General features: G+C 37.9%; 2 protein-coding genes across 2 annotated transcripts in view; both read left to right on the top strand.

Annotated features, from left to right (window-relative positions):
* Window positions 1–6,741: 6,741 nt before the first annotated feature.
* The window catches only part of LOC112053971 (leucine-rich repeat-containing protein 24-like), a 51,755-nt gene continuing 34,264 nt past the window's right edge, over window positions 6,742–24,232 (top strand). The window contains exon 1 of the mRNA XM_024093605.2: window positions 6,742–6,888. The gene's annotated coding sequence lies outside the window, so the exon portion shown is untranslated. The remainder of the gene's footprint in view (window positions 6,889–24,232) is intronic.
* Window positions 19,241–23,203, top strand: LOC128199359 (uncharacterized protein K02A2.6-like). The gene has a single exon (XM_052888551.1). It carries the CDS (start codon window positions 19,241–19,243, stop codon window positions 23,201–23,203), a length of 3,963 nt encoding a protein of 1,320 aa, XP_052744511.1.

The following is a 24,232-nucleotide window of genomic DNA, read 5'->3' as shown; positions in this document are numbered from 1 at the left end:
TTACAAGCACAACGGTCTCGAGCCGCCAGCATCCAGCGGCTCCCGGCAACCCGCTTGATGTCTTCGGTCTATCTAGTAGGGGCTCGACCATTTTTGCGCTTTCCGGTGCGGGGTCGGTGTCTAGTTAGGGGGCTAGATATTTAATCCCTTGATATTAATCAGATAACCGAACAGCCTAATAGGCTCATCATTTTATTTTATTAAATTACGTTTCAACTCATATCCAGCGCTTAAAGCCGCTGTAAAACTGCTGTGAAGGTTATGTAAAGCCGCTAAAGCTGCTGTAAAGCTAGTACGACACACAGGTGGGATCACACGGTCTCCATCAATCGAAGTCGATTATATTAATCTGTAATTTTATTTTATGAAATTACGTTTGAAGGCGTCAAGCGCGTCCAGTGCTTTAAAGCCACTGTAAAACTGCTGTAAGGCCGCGTAAAGCTGCTGTAAAGCTACAATGACACTCAGGTGAGGTTGCACGGTCTCCATCAATCCGAATCGATTATATTAATCAGATAACCGAACAGTCAAATAGGCTCATTATTTTATTTTATGAAATTACGTTTGAAGAGATCATTTCAAGCGCGTCCAGCGCTTTAAAGCCGCTGTAAAACTGCTGTAAGGCCGCTAAAACGTCTGTACAGCTAAAACGACACACAGGTGTGGTCGCACGGTCTCCATCAATCCGAACCGATAATATTAATTAGATAACCGAACAGTCAAATAGGTTCATTATTTTATTTTATGTAATTACGTTTGAAGGGATCAATTCAAGCGCGTCCAGCGCTTTAAAGCCGCTGTAAAACTACTATGAAGCTGCTATAAAGTCGCTAAAGCTGCTGTAAAGCTACAACGACACACAGGTGGGGTCGCACGGTCTCCATCAATCCGAACCGATAATATTAATCAGATAACCGAACAGTCAAATAGGCTAATTATTTTATTTTATGAAATTACGTTTGCGGGCGTCAATTCAAGCGCGACCAGCGCTTTAAAGCCGCTGTAAGACTGCTGTGAAGCTGCTGTAAAGTCGCTAAAGCTGCTGTAAAGCTACAATGACACACAGGTGGGGTCGCACGGTCTCCATCAATCCGAGCCGCGCATTGCGGTGCGGTCTGACTAATCACTGCGGCGGAGATCGCTGCACGCATATGTTTGCGGCGCACGGTCGTTACAACGCCGCATTATTGTTTTAAACTCTATTTATTATCTACGAACTTCTACGTTTAATTTTTATATTAGTAGAAGTAGGTGCGAGAGATTACCAGCAAAATCTCTTTATAACATGCTTAAAGACCTTGGCCTCTTTAGAAGTGCAGCTAATTCCATATTAGAACGAGTATCCAAAGCTGCTCTAATAGGATCTTACCAAATTTGGATAGGTACAACACGAGCAGAGAAGGGGAGTGTCGATCGATCGTCTAGAAATTCCTTAACCCTACATCCAGTAGTCATAAGTTTTGGACTTTGCTTGGTGTTCTTCTCTCTACCACGCGATGGAACCGGCACCTGCACGGTGAATCCATGGAATGCTAAGATATTCGTCTCAACTCAAAACTCAAAAAATCTTCGTTTATTATGAACATTTTGTTCATTTTGATTCATCATTAACTTGTATTTTCAATGAAATGACATAAGTATTTTCATTTAACGTAAAGTGGCAGTAAAATAGAAGTGGTAGTAACAATCAGTAAGATTATTTCAACGAAAATTCATTTAAGTAATTTCGTTTAATTAATCATATTAGATGATCGTAAAACAAAAAAAATACTGCCATTTGATATAAAATGACGTAGTCAACATTATTTCGTTGAAATGACTATATTAGATGATCACAATTACGAAAATAAGATGAAAAACGACGTAGTGACTTATAATTTGAATGGTACACCGAATTACATAATACCCTGCAGATCAGATCAGAAGGTGGCGAAACCGGCTTTTTATTCTTTACAAGTTAGCCTTTGACTACAATCTCACCTGATGGTAAGTGATGACGCAGTCTAAGATGGAAGCGGGCTAACTTGTTAGGAGGTGGATGAAAATCCACACCCCTTTCGGTTTCTACACGGCATCGTACCGGACCGCTAAATCGCTAGTTGGTACGAGTATTTCGTACTCAACGATCGAACGAACAAATGAGCATGAAATACAAGAGGCTCTAAGTATTTCATGTTCATAATTATTTACATATGAGTTAAATATACCGATAAACAAGTTTTAGATTCCATCGGTGTACCAAATTCTAATTTCAGTCGGCTGTTCTCCGTAGCTAAGTTATTTTCGCTATATTTCCGCCTGGATAGCAAATTATTGTTATACGCTGTGCCAGGGGCCGTGACTAGAATAAGCCCGCTTAAAATTGGAGAGTAACTTACTGATTTCCTACCTACTCCCATTGCTTTATTTTTCTTTTTTCTCATTTTTTAACGAAGCGAAAATCCTAGATACATTTTTATATTTTTAGCCGAAAAGTTATTCTCTTTGTTAATGTAATGGAGGTGGAAATATTTTAAATTTAGCTGCGCGAACTAACGATATTTTATATTCATCATTATTAACCCATATTCGGCTCACTGCTGAGCTCGAGTCTCCTCGCAGAATGAGAGGGGTTAAGCCTCCACCACGCTGGCCCAATGCGGATTGGCAGACTTCACACACGCAGAGATTTAAGAAAATTCAATGGTATGCAGGTTTCCTCACGATGTTTTTCCTTCACCGTTTGAGACACGTGATATTTAATTTCTTGAAATACACACAACTGAAAAGTTGGAGGTGCATGCCCCGGACCGGATTCGAACCCACACCCTCCGAAATCGGAGGCAGAGGTCATATACACTGGACTATCACGGCTTTTATTTATTTTATATTACGTTACGATATTTCATATTATGTTACGTCCCTACGAAATTACCTACTGCAAATAGATAACTTTCCTTGTTTAATAAGCGATTAAATTAAATTAAGACAATTAAGCACATTTGTCTACCTTAATTTTGATGCGCCAATGCCCTATCTCTAGTATAAAATATCGTTGGCGCGAACGTTCACAAAAAAAGATAATTGAGGGTAGTCACGGAATTCGATATTTAAATCGTGGCCATAATCGTAAGAGTGTTCCAAATAAAACAGATTGCAAAACACTGCAATCTGTTAAACAATTTTTTTCGAACAAGTATTTTTTGCCAATAAATCCGTGCAAGAAATTAATGAATTGTGCAATGCATGTATTTATTATATTTTCAATAAATTTTTATACATCATTTTCTGCAAAATAAATCTCTTTTTTGCATTTAAAACACTGCTATTTAAGGTCATAATAACTATGATGTCGAAAATGTCAAAAGATATTTTTTTTATTTTTTACAAGTTAGGCCTTGACTACGGTAATTGACGATGCAGTCTAAGATGGAAGCGGGCTAACTTGTTAGGAGGAGGATGAAAATCCACACTCCTATCGGTTTCTACACGGCACCGCACAGGAACGCTAAATCGCTTGGCGGTACGTCTTTGCCGGTAGGGTGGTAACTAGCCACGGCCGAAGCCTCCCACCAGACAGACCTGGACAAATTAAGAAAATCTCAATTTGCCCAGCCGGAGATCAAACCCAGGACCTGCGCCACGAATGCCGTCAAAATCATTCGTCATTTTCTATTCATTTCCCAAACTTAAGCGGTCATTATATCATTAACATCTATCATTGATAGTGATCGTTATAGATTCAGAAACTATATCTCCCTAAAACCACCAGCTCGCATTTGAATAGCGTGCTGGGTAAAACCCCTGTCCCACGAGAAGGGAATATATAAAAAAAAACATACATACAGCCGAAAGTAGAACCTCCTCCTTTTTGGAGGTCGCTTAAAAATAGAATGGTACCTACTCGTATTGATGACGATGTTTTTTTTTTCTTTTTCTGATAATTATCATGCATATTACACGTATTGATGTAAAATCTTAATCATTGCTAAAACAGGATTGAAAGAGATCAAACGAGAGCTTAAAATAAATAGACTTCCGAAAAAAAAACATTTACGACACGTGCGCTTTCTAAAATTACATGAGTCTATAAACTTTGTAGTGTAAGAGCTGAATAGAGTTTATACCAACCTATACCTTTTTTGGAGTTTATTTAAGAATCGATTTTTCAAATATAGCCCCCGGCATGAAAAAAATATTCGCAGTAAAATTCGATGAACGAATGACAGCGTTACGGTTTTTGTGCGCAACCTATTCTGCGCACCTTTCACTTTGCAGGCGTTGGTATTGAGACGTACATAGTGTGCTGCGGGGCAAGATACACCTATTTAGACAGTCGATCTGAAAGAGAAAACTCTGACACACACTTTTTTTGTTTATTTTTCACGCGGTATTTGTTATTCTGATAAGATTCTATTCACAATTTTGGCTAACTCATAAACGTTCCATTATAATATCTTTCATAAAAATACTAAAATCGTGATTCAAAAATAAGGGGTGGGGACAAGGGGGTAAAAACCACTTTACAATCTATTCTCGTACCCACCAATCATTATCAGCCCATATCGGTCCCAATGCGGGGTCTCCATTCTAGTACTTTGGTACCTACCAAATCACACTAATATAATAAATGCGAAAGTCTGTGTGTAAGTATGTATTTTTGTTCCTCCTTTGTGCAACGAAGCGATTTGGCTGAAATTTGGAATGGAAACAGATTTTACTCTGGACTAACACGTCATGTATGTAACATACTTTTACGGAAAATCCATGGTTTTTGGCGGTAATTCCGCTAGTATACAATAAAAAGGTATTCAAATTTGTCAAGCCATTTCGGAGGAGGACCACAGACACTGTGTCACGAGATTTTTATATACATATTACATAAAAAACCATCACTGTGCTAATCTCATGCAAATTGAAGTTACAGATTTACATAATAATTACGTTGATAACAACGCCGATGCTTTGAAGTGTTAATATTTTTTATACATGTAGCTTTTCCTTAATTTTTTTTTTTAATTTAACGTAATTACAACGTTTTCTTGGTGGCGTACATTTTACATGCAATAATATAATTTATGAAGCTTTTCCTTAAAAAAAGTTTTTTTTTTTAATTTTACGTAATTATAACGTCTTCTCAGCCGTGTACAATTTACATGCAATAAGATAATATATGAATAATTTTATAACTAGCGGAAGCAAATTCGGTTTTTGACTAATTCCGGCGAAACCAAGGATATTTTCTTGGATAAAAATAGCATATTTATTGCTCAATAATACCCTCTATGTTCCAGTGAATGTCCAATTAAAAGCCGTTCCAGAGATTAGCCCAAACAAACAGACAGCCAGCCAAAAAAACTGAAAAAAAAATGTTTCTGTTTTTGTATTGTTTAAATAACTATAAGCACTTGAAAAAACACATTTATTTAAAAAAAACAGTTATAAACTTCAACTATATATATACATTTTTTTTTAATTTTGATTTTTTTTTACTATATTTATATGTATTGATAAATTGACCTATTGTCTCTTAGACTATGCACATAAACCGTGAAATAGCGGGTGAATGTGCTTACACGTAAACATATTGTACGGGAACCTTTCATTTCGTTTGATGACTGACACAGAGAAAGTTTCCTTAGATCTATACCTACTTGGGTTTTATTAGTTCCTTTTGTTAACTTAACTTCCTATTTATTTCGTTTTTATTAAGTTACTTAAAAGCGACAGGGTTTACTCTTTTTCATGTTAGTAGAAACAAATGGTTGGCATGTAAGTTCAAAATCAAATTAAAAATTTTTTTATTCAAGTCAAGTAGGTTAGATTACAAGCACTTAAGAAACATCAAGTTTGATTATTATTTGTAAAGATTCTACCATCGGTTCGGAAGACAGATTCTGCTGTTATGAGACGGCAAGAAACTCGAGAGTTGTTTTTTTTTTTAAAAACAAACATTAATATAAAAAAATAATGAATAAAATCATGACAACTTCTTTTATTTTTAGTTCCTGTGTGAAGGTGGAAGCTGATCCAATGGCACCCATGTATCAATTGCGTAGTAACCTAGGCTTAGTTATTAAATTAAACTATTTATTATTAATTTAGTTATTAAACTTTTTTGCTAATTCGCATTGGTGAGATGACTCGAGCTGAGTAGTAAGCCGAATATGGGTTGATAATGATGATAAGTGGATGAGGCGTGTTAATAATATTTGTATGTATGTTTTTCCATTAAGTGACAGAGATTTTGTGGTTCTGCAATAATATAATATGTTTAATTCAACGAAATAAGGGTAATTTCGTTAAAATTACATCATTTGGCATATTCATTAATATTATCTTTAATTATTGTCAGTCTATTAAAATAAACATCAAATCAATAAACAAAATTTCATTTACATACTCCATCCAGTCCATCCAGTAAGCACCGGATAACATTTTTATATACAATCTCAATTTCGTTAATGTCAACTAGCATATGTCAAACATAGTGAATTAGAATGAACTGTAGGACATCTCTAGTATTTTCTGATGATTTTGACAAGCCGAAGTAATTGTATGTAGTTTTTTCCCCACCTCTGAAAGCGGAAACAGTATTCCTCCTATTATTAACTACCAAAAAAAGATCCCTTCGCTGGAGTAAGTGCCTGTTTAGCATCATGGGTCCCTTGTATAGTATAGAACTCCTGAAAAAGGTGTCAACTATAAAAACCGGGAGCTAAGCAACGGGAAAATGTTACCAGGGTAGCAGATAGGCGCGGACTTGCGTCGAGTAAGCACGCGTATAGAAACTCTCGACCAGTCGCCCGACTGGTCGACCAACCGGTCCGGGAAAACGTTCTGTGGCTTATTTTTTGTGAACACCAATGTTTAGTTAACTTGTGCTTTGTGGATTGTGAATGGAAAAGAGTAAGTAGTTTTATCAACTTTGTTTGTTGTTCGCGTCACAATGAAAATGGAAATTGGAAATTGAATTTTCTTCTGGCTTAACGTTTATTGGCATATCCGTATTTGAATGTTAGATTTGATGAAAAAGAAACGTTTTGATAACAAACGCTTATTTTATTATTATTAGATAAATATATTAATTTGTATTTGCTCATTCTGTGGTGTAAAAATTGTTGTTACATTTCAAATTTAGGTTAAGATATACAGAAAAATAATTATTCAAATTCTTAGTCTGTTTACTTACTCTACCTCTGTTTATGAGATGTAAAGTTGATGATGATTTTTGATCATGAGTGATGAAATACTTATGATTTAAAGCCACTTAAATTGCAGTGTACAATTGTACAAAGCATATATATTTTTAACTAGCTGACGCCTCGCGGTTTTTCGCGTGGTTCCCGTTCTCGTAGAAATACGGGGGAAAAACAGCCTATAGCCTTCCTCGACAAATGGGCTATCTAACACTGAAAGAATTCTTCAAATCGGGCCAGTAGTTCCTGAGATTAGCGCTTCCAATCAAACAAACAAACTTTTCAGCTTTATAATATTAGTATAGATTTGAAAATATTTAATCTGTATATTTATTATTATTTATAGTGAATAGTACTTTTTTATTGTATTGCAATATCTCGTCTCACAGGATATTTAAATTAATTATGTTTAGGTTGCCTGGAAAAGATCACTATCATAAGGTCGCCTTTTACCTTTAATATTGATTCGTTCTTTTGTTATTTTCTTTTTTGTGCAATAAAGTTATTATGAATAAAATAAAAATAAATAAATAAAGTAATTACTGGACCAACGACGCAGTAACAAAAGTAACTAATTTACACTAACATTTTTTTATGTAACGAAAACTCAAAATTATTGGACTGATTTGAAAAACTCGTGCAACAATAGAAAGGTACATTATCAGCGAGTTACATTGGTTATATTCAGGATATTCCCACGGGAACGGGAACTACGTGGGTAAATCAGCGAGGTGACGGCTAGTAACAAATAAACTATCGCTACTGCACCGGTAGGAAAAAAAATTCACGAATGGAAAGCTACATTGTTAGGAAGTAACAAGGGCTGTATTTTATCTCCATATTCCCATTAGGAACTACGCGGGTGCGGATTTCTGCTATCTATACTTTGATTCTAGTGAGGAAATATTTCATTGTATGTTTGTTTGCATTGCGTTAGCTCTGAAACTACTGAAAAAATCTTTCACTGTTGTCAAGCTACACTATCCCCGAGTATTCCTCCGGGAACGGGAACCACGCAGGTGAATCTTCTGCTATGATACAATCAAAAAAACAACTATTCAAGTTCCAAGACTTACAATAATCTATACTTATAATAAATCTGTAGAGAGGTCAATTATGTACATGAAATATATTTTTAAAATAACTATCAGGGGGTGATTAGTGATCGATACTGATGCCAAAAGTCATCATCATCATCATCATATCAGCCGATGGACGTCCACTGCAGGACATAGGCCTTTTGTGGGGATATCTAAACATCACGATACTGAGCACCTGCATCCAGCGAATTCCTGCGACTCGCTTGATGTCGTCAGTCCACCTGGTAGGGATGCCAAATATGCAATCAATAAAATTTAAGTCAGTCTGTCTGCCTGTCTGTATGTTCGTTATAGAAACAAAAAGTACTCGACGGATTTTAATGAAACTTGGTACAATTATTCTTCATACTCCTGGGCAGGTTATAGTATACTTTTCATCACGCTGCGATCAATAGGTGCAGAGCAGTGAAGGGAAATGTTGGGAAAATAGGAGAAGTTACTCCATTTTTACAGTAATACTACTGTAAGGGCTGCATTAAAGAGATCCAAGGGCAGGCTTCCGCTAGTAATAAATATTATTTATAGAATAATAACAAAAGCCAAGAAACGGAACACTCAATGTTTCTTGGACATCAAAATGCTAATTCTTTTGCACGTCAAAACTAGCTCAAGCTATAAAAAGGAGCTCATTATCATCATAAAAGCAAGAAACATTCGCAACAAGAATTCATAATAACCCTTAAACCCCCCGAGCGGGAACTCTGAGAATTCTTCAACCGAAGTATTTTTATATAGAATAGGTTGAGAGTTCCCACAGTGGGTAGGTATAATTAATTCTCTTTGCGCGAATAATGTATTCTCAAAGTTACATTGAAATTTTGCTTTTTTTCTGTCTAATATTATAAAGCTGAAGAGTTTGTTTGTTTGTTTGATCGCGCTAATCTCAGGAACTACTGGTACGATTTGAAAAATTCTTTTAGTGTTAGATAGCCCATTTATCGAAGATGAATATAAGTTATAATTATTCCCGTATTCTTACGGGAACGGGAACTACGCGGGTGAACCCGCGCGGCGTCAGCTAGTGTACCATATACACGACTGTAGCTATAAAATGTCATCATCAACCCATATTCGTCTCACTGCTGAGCTTGAGTCTCCTCTCAGAATAAGAGGGGTTAGGCCAATAATCCACCACGCTGGCCCAATGCAGATTGGCAGACTTCACACGCGCAGAGAATTAAGAAAATTCTCTAGTGTGCAGGTTTCCTCACGATGTTTTCCTTCACCGTTTGAGACACGTGATATTCAATTTCTTAAACTGCACACAACTAAAAAGTTGGAGGTGCATGCCTCGGAACGGATTCGAAACTACGCCCTCCAGAATCGAAGGCATAAGAAAGGTTATATCCACTGGGCTATCGCGGTATTATATAACATTATATTGTAGCTATAACATGTATACTGTCGCAAGACCACACGACTTTTAGCTTTTGATTTATAGTAAGGGAACTGAAAGCCGTAAGCGTTCGTTTCCCCTTTGTCTTACGAAGTACGTGCCTTGAAGTTAGTTATAAGTTGGCGTCGATTAAGAGCATAATTACAAAACTTTGATGCTATCAATACGAATGGATGTTGATAACCGATTTTCAAAATGGAGGATATTTTCAGTTGACTCATATTGACGTCCATTTGGCGTTATAAACGGGTAACTCTAGCAAGTAATTTGAAACCAAAATAACCTGTTGTCTGAAACCGAAAGGGGTGTGGATTTTCAACAAGTTAGCCCACTTACCATCAGGTGAGACTGCAGTCAAGGGCTAACTTGTAAAGAATAATATAAAAATGGCATACACACAGCAAATTAAAGATCTATGGTGAACTTACATACGTAATGAGTTTCAATACTTGATTGCAGTGACTGTAACTGGAAAAATATTTGTAAATAAGTTATTAGATCCTTAATATGCGTGTCTAAGATTTTTTTTTAAATAATGCAGAAGAAAGAAATTATTTGGCGTAAGTACAGTTATTTCAGCCGTGATAGCCCAGTGGATATGAATGACCTCTGCCTCCAATTCCGTAGGGTTCGTTCGAATCCGGTCCATGGCATGCACCTCCAACTTTCCAGTTGTGTGCATTTTAAGAAATTAAATATCACGTGTCTCTAACGGTGAAGGAAAACATCGTGAGGAAACCTGCATACCAGAGAATTTTCTTAATTCTCTGCATGTGTGAAGTCTGCCAATCCGCATTGGGTGGACTCTTGGCCTAACCCCTCTTATTCTAAGAGGAGATTCGAGCTCAACAGTGAGCCGAATATGGGTTGATAATGATGATGACAGTTATTTTGGCTTCCTTACAATTTAATTTTTCAAAATTTAGATTTCAAAAGTGAAAGAAGGGTAAAACGACCAGTTATACAGCATTTACCTCCATTACAATAAATCAGAACCATAAACCCATTATGGACTCAAAATGCGATTGTTAATTGCGACGGTTAATTGTAAAAAGGATTTAAATTCCTGCTGAAGGCGCGACCTATTGTTCTTTGGGTAATTGTTGAGGCACAGAGGCTTTTAAAACGGCTAGATTTTTATACCGCTTTATTTTATTTCAACTTTGCTAACGTCAGTGACAGTGTATACTTAAACAAAAAATAAACCTTGGCTGAGTTTGTTGTAGGCTCTTCTCGGACCAAGGCGCTTGGAACCCTCGTAACTTTAATTTTAAGTTTTCAACTATTATTACCACCATTAGATTAAATTAAATTACAACATATTCGTGACTTTTCAAAAGTGCTTGTAAATTGAGCCTACTTGAATTTTGAATTCTTGTCAGCATTAAATATGTGACTTGTGAAAATTTATATCGTTAAAATAGTTACTGTTATTCACTTTAAACTACTTAACTACTTAAAACTAAAAAACTACTTAATTTGATATAATTAAGTACTAGTGTATGTTCTGATGTTAGTCATTATCTATGGATGAATTTAGCATTATCACCTAAGCCCGTCAACCTGAATTAAAACAGCGTGGTAGGTCTAACTTACATATCTCCTCTCGTATGAGGAGCCTGCCCCCCCCCTCCCCCCCCTCCCCCCTAGAAAAATTTAAGCCCCCCAAAGAATTTAGCCAGAACTTTACGAGTGTATCTATATTGTGATACTTGTTTTTCTCTCAGTTCATAACGCTTAGGCAGTCGGGTTTTTTGTTTTTATAATATTTTGTGTATTTGTTTTGTTTATAATAATATTTTTTTATACTATCTTCAGCTTTAAAACAGTAATCAGGAATCTTAAGTCTAAACTTTGACCCGAAAAGACGATGTCTCGGGTAAAGGCTTGTAAAATACATCTAATATAATCCCTAAATAGAAGCGTCAGTCTCACGGCTCCTCCCGCCTGGAGGGCGACAGTGTAATTAGAAGACCTGACCCGGCACGTCACCGTAACGTGTAAAGCGTGATATTAGTTTCACAGGGTCGAGTAACGGCTGGGTTACCCTACAGTTAATAGGTTAAATATGTATAATACTTCTTTGGTACAGTGGATAACGTGGTTTGTTACAATTTTTTTTGACTGCCTACGTGGCGTGGCGCAGTGGTATCCGCGGTGAATTTATAAGAGGTTCGATCCCCGGCTGGGCCGATTAAGGTTTTTCTTAATTGGTTTGTGTATGTGTGTGAATGTTTGTTCCTCCTTTACGCTGCGGCTTCTGAACCGATTTGGCTGAAATTTGGAATAGAAATAGATTTTACTCTAGATTAACCCATAGGCACTCTCATCCCGGAAAAATCCATAGTTCCCGTGGGATTTGTGAAAATCTGAAATCCACGCGGACGAAGTCGCGGGCGTCCGCTAGTCTTTAATAAAATGAGATTAAGCCATGAGGTTCATTAATTTTACTTAACTAAAAACTAGAATGAGCTTGAATCACATTAGCTTCAAGAGTTAATAACTAAAGTTAGTTAAATGAGTTAGATTGTTGAGTACCCCAGCTTTGAATGCATTGTTTTTGTTTAAAATAAAGTGTGATTAATCTTAAACTACATTAACAAAGATGATTAATTTCTCAATGGTGGGAATGGATTCACACCGCGGTTCTAAGTTCGATTCCCGCTGTTTGATAGCTTTCGTGGCGCAGTGGTATGCGCGGTGGATTGACAAGACGGAGGTTCATCTCAGGAACTACAGATCCGATTAAAATTTTAAATCGGAAATCAGAAGAAATATTTTTGTATTAGATAGCACATTTATCGAGGAAGGCTACATATTATCCCCGTAAGGGAATCACTCGGGTGAAACCGCGTAGTGTCAGCAAGTTACTTATAACATTATAGCTTGGCAAGTTCGTTGAACCACTCCCATGATATGCGGGGGACGGGGGGAAAGACTACGCGGGTGTGAAGTCGTGCGTGCGGGGAAGTGAAGTGCATCAGTCGTGGGTTTTCATTTATCACTACACGCCACCCGGCCCGCGCGAATGTGCCAAGCTATAGTATGGATTTCATTTCTCAATAGTTATGATAAACCTTAGAGAGGCATAGTTAAATAAATTATGGTTAATTTTTGACCAAGCTAGTTAATATCAAGCAATGAAAGCATTGTTCATGTATTGGTATATCCCTATAATGCTATTATAGCTAGAATTGATCGTTTACCGTATCCAATTAGCCCACAATGTCCAGTGTAACTCGATACCGTATTACTGAACCGTCTTGAGACTTGAGCCGCAGCTTGTGGTCACGTCATAGGTCAGTAGGTATAAACAGATATTGAGACCAAGTGGAGATTACTGTAATCGGGTATTATTCGAACGAAGTTCTTTTACTTACAGACCGAACTGGGAGAATTTATAACGCAACTCAAAAGTACCAGGAATAAAGAAGGATAATAGAGAGCATTTTATTTAGGAGGTTGACTTATACACTCACTAGAATGTCCTTTTTTTATGTTTTTTTTTTATTTTGTACATGTTAGCACTTGACTGCAATATCATCTGATGATATGTGATGATGCAATCTAAGATGGAAGCGGGCTAACTTACAAAGTAACGTAACACTTACCAAGGTGACGTAAAACTTTAATTTTTTTATTTGTTATATTTTATGAATTTACGTAAAAAATAAAAAAAAAACACTCAACAGGCCTGTCACAATAAAGCCTTGGTATTTTCACACTATGAAAGTACGACAGTGCCAAGGTACCAGGCTAACATAACCTGTTAGAAGATTTTATACAAAATAAAAAAGGAAAGGGTAAAATGATATTCTATTGCAAAGACTTCTCAGTCCGTCTGTCATTCCGTCGGTCACACCTGTATCTCATGAACCGAACTACGCAGGTAAAACCACGGGTCGTTTGCTAGTATTCAGTAAAAAAATAGTCAAACATGTGTGCTCGTTAATACATTACAGCGAATGCTATTATCGGATAAAATAGCGTAGACTTCGCAATATAGAGTACCTACGCTTGGCGGTGAAGGCCTCTCCAACTTTCATCCGCGTAAGCGCTTTACATCGCACGTCATTGGTCACGTGCACTGCTTTATAGCGCTTAATATGCTTAAGGGATTTATTTTATTAATGGAATCAGCTGGGCATATAACTAGCTACTGCAAGGGGTTATAATGGGAATGATGACTAGGTTTGAATATATTGATTTTTATGAGACATTCGTGCAAAAAAGATTGTCCGGATGTTTGCAAAATAAATAAGATTAAAAAGTTTCAAAATCGATTGTATTGTAATTTTTTTTGTAATTAGATGAAAATTCATTTTAAGCTTCCTTAAAATAAACGTGACATTTTTCAATATGTGAACTATAAACATAAACGTACAAACAAAGATATTTGTAATTATGTTTAAACGCCCATACAAAACTAACGATCATTATGATCAATGACGTCATTAATTGTCTACAATCTCACCCGATGGTAAATGATGATGCAATCTAAGATGGAAGAGGGCTAACTTATAAGGAGGAGGATGAAATTAAACGCCCGTTTCGGTTTCTACACGACATCGTACCGGAACGCGAAATCGTTTGGTACGTCTTCATCGGTAGAGTGGTAAAGAGTGGTAACTAGCTACGGCTGAAGCCTTCCACCAGCCAAAATCGATTGTGCACATCCGTATATCTTGAAGAGCACGTTTAGTGACTGTTTATATCTACTAATATTATAAGGAAATAAATATAAAGTGGTAAAGTTTGTGGCGTAGGGGGTAATCTCAGGATCTACTGAACCGATTGTATAAAGGGCAGACGCAGTCTCGGGCATCTGCTAGTCCCCGCTCCTGGAGTAGAGAGCTTAACCACTTACGTCAAAGATGCCAAGCGATTTAGCGTTCCGGTATGATACCGCATAGAAACCGTCAGAGGTATAGTTAAAACAAACATAGCTATTTCAAGTGAAGCACGTCTCCATCTTAGACTTCATCAGATGAAATCGCAGTAAAGGTTCCACTTAACTTCCAAGTAAAGATTCCTCTCACCAGCCAGATCTAGACCAATCAAGAAAACATCAGTTGATCCAGCCGGGGGTCAAAGTTGCAATGATTTTAATTAAAAGATTTTCAATCTTTAGTAATGATATAAATAAACAAGAAACTAATGATATTTTTTTTTTCCAAACTTAAACACTTCTTTGTAAGTAAAAGAAATGTTAACACGGCGAAACGTGATCAACGAGCCGCTTTGAAGTGCGTTGATCGAAGCTTGAAGAGGCTTTTATAGCTCCGAGAGTCCTTTATATTGCAATGTCGGAGAAACTTTGTATAGAAGAAACTTATTACCTATCTATATTCTCTTTACTAATCTATATTAATACTAGCGGACGTCCGCGACTTCGTCCGCGTGGAATTCAGTTTAGCAGAGACGAATATCTTAGCATTCCATGGATTCACCGTGCGGGTACCGGGTCCATCGCGTGGTAGAGAGAAAAACTCCGAGCAGAGTCCTGAACTTCTGAATACAGGATGTAGAGTTAAGGAATTCCTTGGCGACCGATTAACACTCCTCTTCTCTGCTCGTGTTGTTCTCCCTGCCTTCCTATTAAAGCAGCTTTGGAGTATCCAAAGCTGTTCTAATATAGAACTAGCTGCACTTCTAGAGAGGCCAATGTCTTTAAGCAAGTTATAGAGAGATTTTGCTGGTAATCTTCTCGCACCTACTTCTACGGCGTACAGACTAACTACATAGTCACTTTTAGTTAGTTCCTTCGATACATCGTTAATTACCGTAACCTTTTTAATTAAATTACGGATTCTTTAAAAGCACTTACGGAATTTCCGGAATTAAATCAAGCGGCGCCGATACGGCAGTGCGGTTGGCGACCGGCCAGCGCCGGGTCCTTCCATGTTATTATTGTTTTAGACTTCCTCACCCACTGGACCTGCACCCATTACAATGGATGTTGTTCAATAAAATTGTAGGAATGAAAGGAGATTATTTCAGCTCAGTAGTTTGCTAGTTTTTAACCGACTTCAAAAAAAGGAGCAGGTTCTCAATTCGTCGCGTAATAATAACAATTTATTTGCCAAATTGTGGGTTACAAATAGATCTTACAATAATAGTATATTGATTTTCAACACAATTTACCGAGTAAATCAGCGTGCAAATGTTTACCAATATTTCACAATAGTACTTATGTTATACATATTAATTAAAAATTATTCACAAGAAAAAATATTTAAGTAGATCCAAAAATTAGATATAAAGCATGAAAATAGCGACTGAGGAAAATATAAAAAAAATGTCAAAATGTCAATTATCAATTTGCAGTAGTAATTATTATCAATAATACATTGAAGAATTATAATTTAATTTATCAGTAATTCAGCTAAAATTAAAAAAATCTTTCGTAGAGTAAAAGAAATGAAATATTAACCACTCGTGTAATTTACGTTTAAATGCGTATGGTTTTTTTCTTACCTCATAACTTTGTCTTGAACTAAACAATTTTGAAAGTATTTTTTTTGTATATTTCTAGGTTGGTCCCATTCCATTTTCATGAAAATTATTTGTAGTTTAGTAATTAAAAAGCTACATTATCAGTGAGTACCTAATATAAAAAATATGTATCCTCGTATTTCTACGGGAACAATGCATTTAAAACCACAGATGGTCTGCTAGTAAAAAATAACGTCGTTATCAACCCATATTCGGCTCACCGCTGAGCTCGAGTCTCCTCTCAGAATAAGAGGGATTAGGCCTTAGTCCACCACGCTGGCCCAATGCGGATTGGCAGACTTCATACACGCAGAATTAAGAAAATTATCTGGTTTTGCAGGTTTCCTCACGATGTTTTTCCTTCACCGTTTGAGACACGTGATATTTAATTTCTTAAAATGCACACAACTGAAAAGTTGGAGGTGCATTCCCCGGACCGGATTCGAACCCACACCCTCCCACTGCTCCTTATCCCTTCATATTTTACGTATCTTAAATTATTTAATCTCGGCACTAAAAAACCAAATAAGCAAATTAAACAATACGTAAAACAAAATATGATAGCCAACACACAACTAACTATAATCCTACAACAACAAAACAAAATTCAAAAAAAAATTCAAAATTCATTTATTTCAAGTAGGCTCAGTTTACAAGCACTTTTGACACGTCAGTTGACTATTTGTAAAGATTCTACCACCGGTTCGGAAGGCAGGTTCTGCTGAGAAGATACCGGCAAGAAACTCAACAGTTGCTCTTTTGAAAAAAGTCATACAGTATTACAATTTACATTTGATAACAATTAAATTACAATTTCTTATAGTTTTATTTCCTGTGTGAAGGTGGAAGCTGATCCAACGGCCTCCAAGCACCTTTGTCGTTAAGGAACTCATCAATAGTGTAGTAACCTCGACTAAGTAAATGTTTTTTAACACATTGCTTAAAGTTGTGCATTGGCAAGTCCATCACAGTCTTGGGGATCTTGTTATAGAAGAGTACACCCAAACCCACAAAAGATTTTTTAACTCTTTGGAGACGATATGCAGAAATAACTAACTTATGCCCGTGTCTAGTAAGACGTGGGTTTAGATCTCCTTTTCGTTTGTACAAATTAATATTTTGTCTCACATAAACTATACTGTTATATATATACTGACAGGCTACTGTTAAAATGCCTATTTCTTTAAACTTTTGACGAAGGGACTCGCGTGATTTTAGTTGATATATTGCTCGAATTGCTCTTTTTTGAAGTACAAATATAGAATGTATATCAGCAGCCTTGCCCCACAACAAAATACCGTAAGACATTACGCTGTGAAAGTACGCAAAATAAACAAGTCTAGCTGTATCAACATCAGTAAACTGTCTTATTTTTCTCACTGCAAAAGCAGCTGAGCTGAGTTTACCTGACAGTTTTTCTATATGAGCACCCCACTGAAGTTTAGAATCCAAGGTCACTCCCAGGAAAACTGTGGAATTCTCTATTTCTAGTGTTTCACCATTGATCATTATAGACTTATCTAATTTTATAACATTTGGTAATGAAAACTCAATACATTTAGTTTTCTTTGCATTTAAAAGTAAGTTGTTAACAGTGAACCAATGCGACACATGCGATATGGCACGGTTTACATCGTCGGAATTATCTTTACTTCTGTCACTCTTAAAAATTAGGGATGTGTCGTCAGCAAACAGTACTATCTCACAGATGCCGCTAACATGGTGTGGTAAATCGTTTATGTACACTAGGAATAGAAAAGGACCCAGAATTGAACCCTGTGGGACGCCCATTGTGTTAGAAAAACCGCGAGACTTTGAATCATTTATGCATACCTTTTGTGTTCTATCACTAAGATAAGAGGCGATGAGATCAAGTGCAACACTTTTTATGCCATAGTGGCTTAACTTAAGTAAAAGAATGTTATGGTCAACACAATCGAATGCTTTGGACAAATCACAAAATACACCAATAGCATTCTTAGCATTTTCCCATGCATCATATATATGTTTTAAAAGTTTAGCACCTGCATCAGTTGTACTGCGACCTTTAGTAAAACCATACTGTTCAGGGTGAAATAAATTATTTAAATTAAAATGACTTAAAAGTTGATTTAAAATGATTTTTTCAAAAACCTTACTAAGTGTTGGCAGTATTGTAATTGGTCTATAATTATTAACATCAGTTTTGTCACCTGATTTAAAAAGTGGTAACAGTTTGCCATGTTTCATTAGGTTCGGAAAGATACCCAAATCCACGCATTCATTAAAAATAATGGCTAAAAACATAACCTAAAAGTTTTTACAAACGCCTACAGAACGAAATTGTGCATTCAAACTAACATGATATATGCCCACAGATATTGTTTTGTCAGATACGCTTATCTCCTCAACTGCACGCTGCAGATTTATTTGCTGTATACACGCTGAAGGCTGGAGTTAGGCGGCTGTCAAAAGTAACAACTGACATATCTTATAGCCGCAGAAGTCTAGTGGATACCGCTAGTTTTCAGCTTACTTCAGCAGTCGATTCGTCTTATATCAAATGGGATGATTCACACTTGTCCGTGTTTATTTATTTTATTTATTTATTGATATACCAACAATGACAACAAGAAACATTAATAATAATCTATATCATTAATAATAATCATAGGTAAACTTAAAAAGGTTATTACAACACTGTAGAAACTGTAGATCTTGATTTATATAAAACAGAATTAAGTAATAAACAATGCAATGAATTGGCCGTACAATAGCGGATGCTTGTGACTTTGTCCGCGTAAAATTTAGTATTTCACAAATCCCTCGGGAAATATGGATTTTTCCGAGATGTAAAGTAGCCTGTTTGTTAATCCAGAGTAAAAACTTCGATTCCCAATTTCAGCCAAATATATTCAGTAGTTGCGGCGTTAAAGAGTGTTGTATGTGGGTACTTTGGTAATAAATCAGTTATGTCACCGACGCGGTCTTTGATTGTTGCTCCCGTATTATAATAGTCTTAATAATCGTAATATCTAACTGGCGACGAGAAAAATTATACCTAGTGTTTGTGTTTGTGAGTGTCATTCAAAATGCCTATTGGAAAAATCGAGTGCTTCGATTTAAATAGCAAAAAATGGTCGGCTTACATACGACGCGTGGAACAGTTCATTCAACTCAATAAAATCGACGATGATTTAAAAGTCGCAACGTTGATTACGGTGGTGGGCCAACCTACGTATGATCTCATGAGTGATTTGTGTGCTCCTAATAACCCGGAAACAAAAACATTCGCGGATTTGGTGAAATTAATCGGCGAACATATTGAACCGAAACGATCCGACATTGCGGAGCGACATGTTTTTCGTTTGCGCCGACAGAGGGCCGGCGAACCACTCAGTCAATACCTTCAAGCACTGAAACATCTAGCGAGTACGTGTAATTTTCGATCGAATCTCGAAGAAAATTTAAGAGATCAATTCGTATCCGGGTTGGTTAGTGACGATATGAGGTCTCGTTTATTTGCTGAACCCGAATTGACCTACAAGAGAGCTGTGGAATTGGCTTTCGCGCTGGAGGCGGCGGATAGACACGCGCAAGCCAGTGTGTCATCAAGTCGGGAAACGGCTGGCGGAGAGTGTGCACCCGCGGCGGAGCCCCTGCTCCGGGTGGCGGCAGAGGGTCGCGCTGCGCGCGGCCGTGGCGGTGGCGGCCCCGGCGCCGCGCGCGCCGGCTGGTCGGCTGCGGTGACCTGCTGGCGGTGCGGGCGCAGGGGGCACGTTCGTTCGTCGTGCGGTGCGAAGAGCGCGAGAGGGAGCGGAACTAACAACAGTGAAGTTCAAGGTCGCGCACGGGATAAAATTCAATATCTTGATAGTGATAGTGCATCGGAAAGTGAAATGTTTAGTTTAAAAGTGTGCGGCCTAGGTGATCGCCCATATAGTGTGCGTGTACAGGTAAACGAAATGTATTTGGATTTCGAGCTGGACACTGGCAGTAAGTTATCTACGATTAACTATGACTGTTATGAGCGATATTTTAAAAATTGTACATTAAGGGAAAATAATGTTCGTTTACGTTCCTATACGGGAACTTTAATTGAACCGGTAGGTTATTTGTTAGTCGACGTCACACTGGAAACGTACAAGGCGAGTCAACTGAAATTATTTGTCATTAGGGACGGGGGCCCTCCGCTGATGGGTCGTTCTTGGCTTCGTCATTTAAAAATTGATGCGGTACAAATTAATGATTTTCTTTGTAATTTAAGAAATGACACCATAGTGGAGAGTCTGCGTCAAGAGTTTCCTACCGTGTTCGCGCCTGGATTAGGTACATGTTCGGTAAGGATGTCATTGAAACTCAAAGATAAGACTCCGGTATTTTTTAAAGCGCGACAGTTGCCTTTAGCCTTACGTGTGCCAGTCGAGAAAGAGTTGGATCGGCTCGTGGTAGAAGGTACCATAGTTAAAGTGGATTATTCCGATTTTGGAACCCCAATCGTGCCGGTAATTAAAAAGTCGGGTGAAATCCGCATCTGTGGGGACTACAAAGTCACCATAAACCCGAAATTGTTACGGGAGCCCTACCCACTACCACGAATCGAAGAATTATTTGCCGCTTTGAGTGGTGGTCAACAGTTTTCTAAGATCGACCTCACTAACGCGTATCAGCAATTACTATTAGATGAAGATTCTCAGCCCTATAGCGCGATATCAACACACATAGGTACGTTTGTATATAAACGCACGCCATATGGATTGAATTGCATTCCCGAGAAGTTTCAAAAGTTCATGGAGGAGACCCTGCGTGGGTTGAACGGGGTAGTAGTTTATCTGGACGACATCGCGGTGACCGGCCGGGACAGGGCGGAACATGTTGCTAATTTAAAACGCGTTTTGGGACGCTTACGTGATGTCGGTCTTAGAATAAAGTATGAGAAATGTTCATTCTTACAAGATAGTATAACCTACGTTGGTTTTGTTATCGATAAAAACGGATTACATCCAGATCCGAACAAAGTTAAAGCAATTGTCGACGCACCCGCGCCAACCGATGTACCACAGTTGCGTTCATTTTTGGGGTTGGTCAACTATTACTCTAAGTTTTTGGCTAACATCAGTACGGTGCTGGCACCCTTGCACGAGTTGTTGAAGAAGAATATTAGTTGGAATTGGTCGCGAAAATGTGACAAAGCCTTCGAAACAATTAAGAACATGATAATAAATAAGAATATTCTTGTTCATTACGACCCGACGCTGCCGTTGGTGCTATCTGTAGACAGTAGTTCGTACGGCATCGGGAGCACACTAGCACATCGCTACCCGAATGGCGAGGAGCGCCCTATATGTTTCGCGTCGCGGACGTTAAATAAGGCCGAGCGCGCGTATAGTCAATTAGATAAAGAGGCCTTAGCCATTGTCAGTGGGGTTAGTAAAAATCATCATTATTTGTACGGTCGTAATTTTATTATTAAGACTGACCATAAACCCCTCGTGTTTATATTCGGCTCAAAATCAGGGTTGCCACAGACAGTTGCCAGTAGATTGTTGAGATACGCGGTACGATTAGCAGCGTATGATTTTGAAATTGAATTTGTAAAATCTAAGGACAACTGTAGTGACGCTTTATCGCGTCTGCCTTTGCCGTATGAACGTAGAGAGGCGGAAATGGAACCAATGGCGTACATAAATTACGTTGAAGACTCATTCCCGATTTCCGCTAAGGAAGTGGCGCGGAATACCGTGAATGATTGTGTTTTAAAAAATATCTATCGATATGTGGAAACCGGTTGGCCTTCCAAAGTAGCAGAAGTCGAAAAACCTTATTTTTACCGCAAGGACAGTCTAAGCATTGAAAAGGGGTGCCTTTTATACAATCATAGGGTTGTGGTACCAGAGGTGCTGCGACGCCGGGTGCTACGCGAACTTCACGAGGGGCATCTGGGCGTCGTAAAGATGAAATCTATCGCTAGGGGGTATGTTTACTGGCCTCAGCTAGATGCTGAAATAGAAAGTTTAACCCGCGAATGCTCCGCATGCTGCCAGCAGCGCGACGCGCCGCCGCGTGCTCAGCTGCACCCGTGGGCTTTCCCGGCGAACCCCTGGAGCCGATTGCATATTGATTTTGCGGAATTTAGAGGTAAGCGTTATTTAATCACGGTGGATGCTCACAGTAAGTGGGTTGAAGTACAAAAAATGAACGATGGTACCACAGCCACAGCCACTATAGGTAAGCTACGCGAATTGTTCGCACGTTTTGGATTACCATCGGTCGTGGTCAGCGATGGAGGCCCTCCATTTAGTTCGTTCGAATTTGCTGAGTATATGCGTAAAAATTTAATTACACATACTATAACCAGTCCATACAGACCGGCGGGAAACGGTGCCGTGGAAAACGCCGTGAAGTCCGTGAAGAAGGCTATGAAGAAAGCGGTGCATGAAGGTATGGATATTGATACGGCGGTCAACAAATTCTTATTCCAGTACCGTAATGCGGAACACGCGAGTACGGGAGTCGCGCCAGCTGTCGCCCTCCTGGGCCGGCGCCTGCGCGGGCGACTCGATGTGCTGAAACCGTCTGCGACGGATCGCATGGTAACTTCTCAAGAGAAATCGGGACAGCAAAAACCTGGATGGGACAGGAGCGTGGAGGTCGGTAGTGCAGTCTTAGCTCGTAATTACAGTCCGAGGCAGGACAAATGGTTACCAGCTGATGTTACGGCTCGGGAGACCCCCTGTACTTATAGAGTACGCACGTCTGACGGTCGAGAATTCCAACGTCACATAGATCAGCTGTTATCAGTGAGAAAGCCAGCTCGATACTCTTCCGTTCCTGCTATTGAAAGCTCCGTCTCTAACGAGTTTAATGAGCCAGAGGAGGGTCAACCCGATTCCAACGTCGATTCGGCGCCGTCAGGTGCGAATGTACTTAATACATCTGGTGTAAATGTATGCGACACTGCTGAACCATTTCCGCCTCCGATTAATGATAAAGACGAACCTCGCACACGCCCCAGACGTGCCGGTAGATTTACTGGGAAATATGGAAAATGTTAAGTTTACGTTTTATCTCGTTTATTAAAACTAAATTTACTTTGCATGTTGATATATAAATTAGTTGTATCTCCGTATGATTTTAAGACAAATTGTATTGGACGATCTATCCTATAGTTTTCATTATTTTTTGTTTACTATTCTTATTGCTTGCGTTTTTTTTTGTATAATTATATTTTTTTAAGGGGGGGCGTGTTGTATGTGGGTACTTTGGTAATAAATCAGTTATGTCACCGACGCGGTCTTTGATTGTTGCTCCCGTATTATAATAGTCTTAATAATCGTAATATCTAACTAAGAGTAACAAACATCCAAACATCCATACAAATTCTCGCGTTTATAATATAGGAAGGATTTTTTTTATAATATCTATAATATTTTTAATCAATTTTATTTATTTAACCTGACTGTTGAAAATCTAAAACAAGACAAAACGTATTACTAAAATAACATTTTAAATTTTAAAATCTCATAATATGAACATGGGAAACATTACAAATTTTGTTAATTAAAAACCTAATTTCTCATCAATTTCCGTCTAACAAAATGCAATTATAAGGTCACTCACTCGAAGGCTTTGAATAAAATATTAAGTGCCAATTAAAAGTTTAAAATTACACAATTATAAACTTAAAATTACAATCTGAATTATAAAATAAACAATTTTGATTAACTTTATTGCCGCATCTGAAATTAATAGAAGCTTAAACTTTTGACCAAATATTCAAAGCGTTTTCCGAGCCACGAAAATAAATAAAGATATTTTTAACAGGACATCTTTAAAAATTTGTTATAAATATAGCTGAAGTTTACGTTATTTATGTGAGTTAGTTCGACTCATGCCGCGTTGCACTATGGTATTGTACCAGTTCATGAGTATGGGCCCCGCATGGAATAGAAACTAGTCGGGCATACTCCCAATCATGTGAAGTTTTAAAGTAAATTAATATGAATAACACTCACGATATTTCAGAGCTTCAATAGCTAAACGGTAAAGCGGTCGGACTCATCACCGAGGGGTGGTGGTTCGAT

Source organism: Bicyclus anynana, chromosome 23 (assembly GCF_947172395.1).
Source record: "Bicyclus anynana chromosome 23, ilBicAnyn1.1, whole genome shotgun sequence".
In the NCBI taxonomy this organism is placed as follows: Eukaryota; Metazoa; Arthropoda; class Insecta; order Lepidoptera; family Nymphalidae; genus Bicyclus; species Bicyclus anynana.
Note: the sequence above shows the minus strand (reverse complement) of the source record. Positions and strands in the feature narration are given on the sequence as shown.